Here is an 8072-nt window from a genome sequence, read left to right as displayed (position 1 = left end):
CCAGCAAACCAAGCAGCCCTGTCAGCCTCCACCCAAGTGCAAGGAGCCCTGCGCCCCCAAGTGCCAACAGAAATGTCCACCCCAACAGTGCCAGAAGTCCCAGCAGAAATAAGACCCTAGCATTCGACCAGAGGCCAAGCTTCCTAGGAAAACAGAGAGCATGAAGTTCACTGCCCCTCTCTCTGCCATCTGTCAACGCCATTCACCCCAGCTTCTGACTGCAGCCACACTTCAGGAAAAGGCAGCACCAGGAGGGTGGTTTCTTCGATCTCTACTTATTAATTAGCAACTGCAATTTCCACCTCAGACAAGGATCTGGTTCTGAACTGTCTAATCATCTCTACTGACGTGTATTTACATTACTATGTCTGCTTCTCGGAAGCTTGGGCAGCATGCGGAACACCTTTCTTACCACCCTCCACCTCTGCTCCTGTTTTTCAAACAATTAAATGTAGTTCCTCTGGCACTCATGTCTCAGTCTGATTCTTCTGTTGTTGGACAATGTTACATTCCTGCAGATTTTTTGTCCCGCCCCCACCCCAGAGCCCTAGGGTAGCTGGGCATGTGGTGCAGGCAGAGGAACAGGCACAGTACAGATGCACTGGTGAGCTGTGGGTCGTTCTCAGTGGTCCTGCTGGGGTACGGAGGAGACACATCCCATACCTACGGAAAATGAAAGCACCACTGGAACCAGGGGGAGATGATGCCCATCTGGAGAACATGTGGGAGAGAAAGCATCCCTGCAGGCTGAGAAAGAGCAAGGGAATCCCCCAGTCAAGAGCTACATAGCAGAGAAGGATTGAGGCAAATAAATTATATTTCAGAGAACAGACTCCAAGGGCTTCTGGGTCTAAAGGAGTTGAGAATAAGGCCTTAAAACTTCTCCCATAGGTGAAGAGAAGACAAAAGTTTCTTCAAGCTAACCAAATGTGTCATGAGGATGAGCACTGGGTGTTATAGGCAACTGATAAATTATTGAACACTACATCTGAAACTAATGATGTACTTACTGTATGTTGGCTAATTGAATTTAAATTTAAAAAAAGGAGACAATCTATACAGACCTTGTATACTCAACACATGATATCCACCATCAATATGTGATTAAAATCACAGCCCCCATTATTTCTCAGTTGGGGATTTCCCTGAACTATTTCCCCCACAACCCCCCTACTTTCAATTAAAATTTCTGGAGGATTGCGGTAACCAGATAATTCAGAGGCACAGGTAATCCAAACTGCTGGTTCCTATTGTTTCCACTACCCACTCCATCCCTCTCCACCAAACCCCTCTCTTACAAAATAGTCCACAGGTTGGACTATTTTGTTTAGTTACACTCTCATTGGACAACAAAAAGGAGGTGGAACCTCCTTTCTTAAACCTGCCTCCCCTTTCATGCTTCTGGGCTCCAGGGCAGTCACTGAGAGCCAGCAGAAGTACCCAGAAGGAGGCAGAGAGGAAAATATCATGAAAGGGGCAGAAGGAAGTATAGAGGGAGAGATGTATGCGGATGTGTTCATATTTACATTGTAATGATAACTGTTAATGTGTGTGTGTCTCTTTGGCTGTATTATAGGAATACATTAAGGGATTCAATGGAAACATACCTCCTTGCTAATATTTGAATAGTATAGATTGGATAATGAATTCTTTTAGAAGCATTGTACATTGTGTACTCTTACTTTGTCCCAGTTTTAACTGAACATTAAGGGAATACATTTTTTTTAATTGTAACTCTGCCAATATCTTTATCTAGAGGCCTGTTGCCATTTTTGTCTTTTATGAAATTTTTGTCACCAAGAAAGGCAGGATTACATTTTTTTTCTTTCAGATGGAGTTGATGTAGTGTATTCTTGGTTTCAAAATACTCATAGTTTGGGGACTTTGAAATGGTAAATATTTATGGTGTATAAAAAAGCATGGTACATAACTGTACGATCTTAATTACATTAAAATGCTTACTTGTGTAGATACACACATAGGATCTAGAAGTCAAACTGTAAACTGCTTGTGATTATGGATGACTTTGTTCTTTGCTTCTTGTGTTTTTCAGTTTCCTTTTATGCGCATGTTAACTTTTAAAAAATAAATTTTTTAAAACCTAAAAAAAAAGAAGTCTGGATTACCCCAACACATTATTATAGACCCTGGAGAATGCAGAGTTAGCTAAAGACCAAAGTTTTGAGCATTTCTTACCTGCAGGGCTGGGCTCCTCTTCCTCCATCAGACTCCTGTGCCTTTCAGCTGTCTCCCCTCCTTCTATCCATCCCCCATCCATCTGTCCCCCCACCCTGTCAATCCATCATTGCAGCCTTAGTAAGCACCTCCATTCCTGTTTGTGCAGAAGGTGAGGGGTGCTATAAGAACAGAGAAACCAGCACAGACTCTGGGCCTCTGGGCCCAACAGTCCCTGGGAGAAGACCCTCGTAAAACAAAGAACATTTAGACAGGGTGGCATACAATTAAGGGATGACTTGGGTGGTACATTTGACAAACACCTCACACCTTGGAATTCAGAGATAGAGAGAGTGAGAACACCTTGAAAATGAGAACTCGCTACCACCCCCACATTCAGAGCTGTCATTTCAGCACAGTCTCCAAATGTGTCCTCCTCACCCCCATACATCACCTTCTCCCCACATCTCTCTCGTTTGGGCTTTTACCCCTCTTGCCTTACCCTTCCTCACTCTGCAGTGTAACATGAGATTGAATTTCACCTCTTTGGGCTTCATTTAATTTTCTTTTTACTAATTTCCATAATTAGCACACATGCACATGTGCTTGTGTGTGGACCATCTTGCTGATTTTTCTTTTGTCCCCGTCACACTGAATCTGGATTCCAGAACCACCCCTCTTCCACTAAGTGACTTGCAGCGAGTTATAGAACTTCCCTAGGCTCACTTTTCTCATCTGTGTGGTGGGGGAGAAGATTAGCTGCTTTTTGGGGTGGAAGGGGGAGTTGTCCAATGAGAATGTAATTAAACAGTTTGATAAATGTTAGCTGTTGCTTTTATTGTTATTCTCCAGTTCTGACTGAGCAGCAAGCCTACAGGCAGCACCCTTTGCTTATTCCCACACATTGGAAGACGTGGGCTCCAGACCTTCAGTGATACAAAGGTGTAAAGGGGAAGGGCGAATTTCAGGGTCAAGGACAGGACCAATTAAGTAGAACAAAAGATCAGAGTGGGTGTTCATAGGGGGAAACAAGATTTAGTTTAGGTCATAAGTATCCCATTTGGTGGTTGCCCTTTACTTCCAGAATCTTCCCTGTTTTAACGCCTGCCCAAAATGGATCCTGCTCTTGAGGCAATCCTGGCAGCTCTAGCCCACAGTGATTCTCAGCTATCATTGGGACAGTCAGCTCTGTCTCTGTGAGGCAGGCTATGCTCCCTGGAGGCAAGAAGGGAGGCTGACAAGCTGAGGAAGCATGTACAGGGGCAAAGTCCTGACTGACACAGGTGTGCCAACTTTTGCACACATTGACACCACCCTACTGAAGTAGGTATGGCTACTCCCAACAGGGATAGAGGACTGAGGTTCAGAGAAGCTCCCTCCTTGCTTGCAATAATAACAGCCTGTAGTGGTGGAGCTGAGATGCAAACTCAGGACACTCTGGCTCTCTGGTTTACATTCTCTGTGACACAGCAAGTGCCCTGACTGTGCTGGTAGCTAGAAGAAGCATAAAGACTGAATCCTGTCTTTCCAGAACGTAGAACCCATCAATCCATTGGTGAGGCAAAGTCAGCATGTTTACAAACCTCCACACAGTCATACTTGTTTGCACAAGATTAAGCACTCGTGTGTGTTCATGCACTCACACAAATTACACACAGTGGTTGTTATTCAAGTACATTCTACAACTTTGTAGATTGGTATTGAGCTTCGAGAGCAGAAGCCGGACCAGCATTTCAGAAGCCCTGATGTGACAGTTATGGTCCTCCTAGTTTCCCAGTGGTGTAGAGGACTCTGTGGGTTAGTCAGTGTGGTGGCAGGAGCACTGGTGGGCAGGGGAGTTAGTGTGGTGGCTGTTTGCTATCTCTTACAGAAGTGGTTTTAATATTTCAACCATTCAGTCAGCAACACCTGTGTATGCTGGAATATACCTCTTGAATATCAGCCCTGTACTCACTCACTCTTGCACACTCACTCATGCTTGCACATTCATGCACATATTCCCACACATATACATTCATAAGCCCTCACATGAGGTCACAACCGATCACACACTGACACATAATCACATGCTGTCATCACATAGATATGACCACACACTGACACACACTCACAGGCACCTGAACACACAGACACACATGCTCACGGTGTCTCTCCCACTCACATGTTGGCCCCAGAGTGTGGAGTCCAGCCTCTGTTCTCATGTCCTAGCAGCTTGTCCTCTCAGCTTTTTCTCGGCCTCTGCCGCATTCCAGCAGGGATGTTCACTTCACTTCAGCCTTCCTACATGACCCCTGGAAAATCTGAATTCTCAGTTTCACTGGCCAGGTCTTCCCTCTCTCCCTCTTGTATAAAACTTTATTCCTGGTAATACTGTCTTATTAAAACATATCACTAATCTCAAGAAAACAGAAGGGTCTTGTATTTTCCAACCACACTCACTCTCCTTAGAAAACAGTTGTAATTTTAAAAAAGTGAATGTGCTGGCATTTGTTTAAGGAATACAGCGTGTTATAAACTCTCTACCAGAATTTTTCTTTGCATTAGCTCTCACATACACACCCCTGTAGTTATTTTTATATTATCTCTACTGTAGATGGACAAAACTGAGAACAAGAAGGATGAGGTATTTTTCACAAGGTCATGGAGTTAATAGGTGTCAGAACCAGGACTCTCTCTTGAGTCTGACTCGTCAAGTTGTTTGTTGGTTCCTAAGGCACACGTACATATGGGCCCATGTGCACGTGCACACACACAGACACACAGACACACACAGACACACACACACACTCACATATAAGGTAATAAAGATTTGGAGGATTCTATGAAACTTGCTTTAAACCGGACTGAAACATTGAATTAAGATTTGGGAGGCAAGAAAAGAGACATTGGGAACTCAAGCTCCAAAACTGAGCCAGGCAGGTATCCTGCAGGGACAGTGGGAGTGTAAGGTGGGGGATGATTACAGTTTTTCTCCCGTGGTACTTTTTCTAAGCAGCCCTATTCCAAGCTGGGAGCAGCTGCTCTGAGCCCCATGGAAGGAGGCAGGAAGGAGCTGCCAGTCACCACCTGTCACAGGACCTCGTGGGTGGCAGGAGGCAGTCCCCTCGTGCCCAGGTCCTGTCTCACAGGCTGAGGGCAGAGCCCAAAGCCGGGATAAAAGGGCTTCAGAGTCAGAGCACCTCCATACACTCCTCTCCTGAGGTGCTGACAGACCCACTGCTGCCTGTGCACCGGTAAGTGTCCCCTGGGACTGAAAGCAGAGCCTTCCGCAGAGGGAGCTCAAACCAGAGCAGGAGGTGGGGGGTGGGGGGCAGAGCCTTTGCAGTGTGTGTGTGTGTGTGTGTGTGTGTGTGTGTGTGTGGTGGGTGGCAGTGAGAAGAAGATGAGGTTGGGTTCATATTAGCAAAGAACAAGTCGCAGGGACACTGAGGGAGGGGCAAGGAGCTAGGAAGGCTGGGAACATGAGTAGAAGGAACTGTGTGAGTGTGACAGTACACTAGAAAAAACAAACTGATCTGTAGTTGTTGGTCTCTGGTTGGAAGGATTTGCAACACTGACCACCATACCAACCCATAACTGTTGTCAACAGGGAGGTTTATCTTTGAAAGCATAACTGTCCCTCCAGGGAAAAGTAAAGATGGGAACAGTGACACTCAGCCAGCAGAGAGGAAATCACAACTGACTGACTTATTTTAAGCACTCAGACAAAAGGACTTCAGAGTTGAGTAGGAACAACTCAAATCTTGATGCTGAGGTGTTAGTTTGAGGGGAGCGTCTGCAAGATGCCAGGGCAGCGGGGCCCGGTCAGGGGCCCGGTGCAAGTCCCAGCTTACAGTAAATTATCTTCTCCCTCAGCTCATTCTTCCAGCCAATCTGCAATGTCCTTTGCGGGTGTGGACTTCTATGTCCCTACAGGACAAGGATATCTAGAAAGTTCTGCAAGAGGGAATGACTGTTTTCCCTAAAGAAACAATTTCATTTCTAAACTGTCACCTAGATTTACTATTTCCGTGATTTTTGCTGTAGAATATCTCCTCTAGATGTTTGATTTTGAGCACTTTTTCTTAACATATTTTGGCTTCAGTTCTCTAATTCTATAACAGATGAAGCACTCCAGAGATGATGTGAGGGCATTTGGGGAACTATTAGAAATAATGAAAGTCTCTCTGTTGAATTATCAAGGACTCCATTTAAACAGTTCATCAAATAAAGGCACTAGAAATGATGTTGAGGACAGGAAGGGGTGGGGCAGGGGGGCTCAGGGTCCTGGGTCTGACTCACTGTGTGACTCTCCCTCAGCTCCTGACCCTGCCAGCCGAGATGTCCTGCCAGCAGAACCAGCAGCAGTGCCAGCCCCCTCCCAAGTGTCCCACGCCCAAGTGCCCCCCCAAGTGCCCCCCCAAGTGCCCCCCAGTCTCTTCCTGCTGCGGCTCCAGCTCTGGGGGCGGCGGCTGCTGCAGCTCTGGGGGCGGCGGCTGCTGCCTGAGCCACCACAGGCGACGCAGTTCCCACCGTCACAGACACCAGAGCCCTGGCTGCTGCAGCCAGCCCTCGGGGGGCTCCAGCTGCTGTGGAGGGGGCAGCGGTCAGTCGTCTGGAGGCTGCTGCTGAAGTGGACCCTGAGCCAAGGAGCGCAGGCTTGGGGACAGCGAGTGGCCAAAGCCCTCCTCCTGTTCCTGCTCCCCCTGCTGGGCCTGCCCAAGGGGCTGAGGGGTCTGAGTGCAGCCTTGAGTTCTGGCCCAGAGGATCCCTGTGCCCTGGTGCCCAGAAGCCACAACCCCTCCCCCAAACCCATTTACTCACCTCCTCCCCCATATGTGTGGCTGCCCTGGGAACCCAAAGCACAGACCCTAGGTCCTTCAGAGCTTACCTTGTTGTAAACCCAGCCTGATGTGAAATAATAAAACTAGACATCTTCATGCCCTCCTTGATTGTTGTTTTCTTTTTATTCCTACATTATCTTTTTATACTCTGTCCTCAACTCCTGCTTCCCCTGAGGCCTCAGTGTCTACAGAACTTACTCAGATTTGCCACTTGCACCACTAATGTCCTTAAGAGCAAAACAAATTTTTATTGGTTCAGAATCCAATCCAGGAACCAACATTGGCTTTTTGTCTTCTATGATTTGAAGATTTTTAAACAGTTGTTGGTTTTTGTAGAATGCCTGTCAATTTGGGTTTGTTTGATGCCTCTGCCTGACTAGGTTCAGTGATGCATTTTCACAAGGAGCGTCCTTCTGAGAGCTGACACCATGCCTCACATGATATCTAGTTGTCTCATCCCTGGAGTCCTGAAAATTGGAATAGAGACATTTGGGAACTTCCTGATAAAGTTGAGACATTGAATTTCTAAATTCCATTCCACCAAGTTGTGTCTTTTGCCAGTAGAAGCAGCCTTTTCATCCCCCTCTGAGGTGGTTAACCATGCATTTCCTGAGGAAGCTGAAAGGCCTCCTGGAAGTGGTTGCCTTGCAGTGCACCGCTGGTTCTCTTGAGAACCCATCCCACCATCTCTCTTTGCTTCTAGACATGCACCTCGACTCAAGTCCCAGTAGGCCCCAAAAGGTGATGTAGAAAGTGTGACCCATAAACGGGTACACTGCACTCCAAAAGAACTACATGATTTTTTCTAATTTATACAGATATAAACCCAGGGAATATGTGTGGGATGGATATTAAGGGTACAAGATAATTGTGGAAGGGACATAAAGTTGGATCAGGCCGAATTTATTCACGCAAGTCCGCTTGGACGGGGCTCTAACAATTTGTTGGGTTGGTTGGCTGAAACATGGACCAAAAGGTGGCTGACACTGAATGAAAATGAGATGCCAGGACTTCCTTAGTAAATTATAGAGGAAGGGGTCCAAAGGCTTATTGGGATGCTAGAGTGGAGTTATC

General features: G+C 46.5%; 1 protein-coding gene across 1 annotated transcript; it reads left to right on the top strand.

The window, feature by feature from the left end:
• Positions 1-6495: 6495 nt before the first annotated feature.
• Positions 6496-7094, top strand: LOC135363986 (late cornified envelope protein 1C-like). The gene has a single exon (XM_064587472.1). It carries the CDS (start codon positions 6496-6498, stop codon positions 6784-6786), a length of 291 nt encoding a protein of 96 aa, XP_064443542.1. The 3' UTR covers positions 6787-7094.
• Positions 7095-8072: the final 978 nt, after the last annotated feature.

Source organism: Mirounga angustirostris, unplaced genomic scaffold (genome assembly GCF_029215605.1).
Source record: "Mirounga angustirostris isolate CCGP_5_RB_7025 unplaced genomic scaffold, mMirAng1.0.hap1 SCAF_4, whole genome shotgun sequence".
Classification (NCBI taxonomy): domain Eukaryota; kingdom Metazoa; phylum Chordata; class Mammalia; order Carnivora; family Phocidae; genus Mirounga; species Mirounga angustirostris.
Note: the sequence above shows the minus strand (reverse complement) of the source record. Positions and strands in the feature narration are given on the sequence as shown.

Excerpts from the sequence above, each read along its gene's own strand:
- LOC135363986 (XM_064587472.1), top strand. The coding sequence starts at position 6,496 with ATGTCCTGCCAGCAGAACCAGCAGCAGTGCCAGCCCCCTCCCAAGTGT.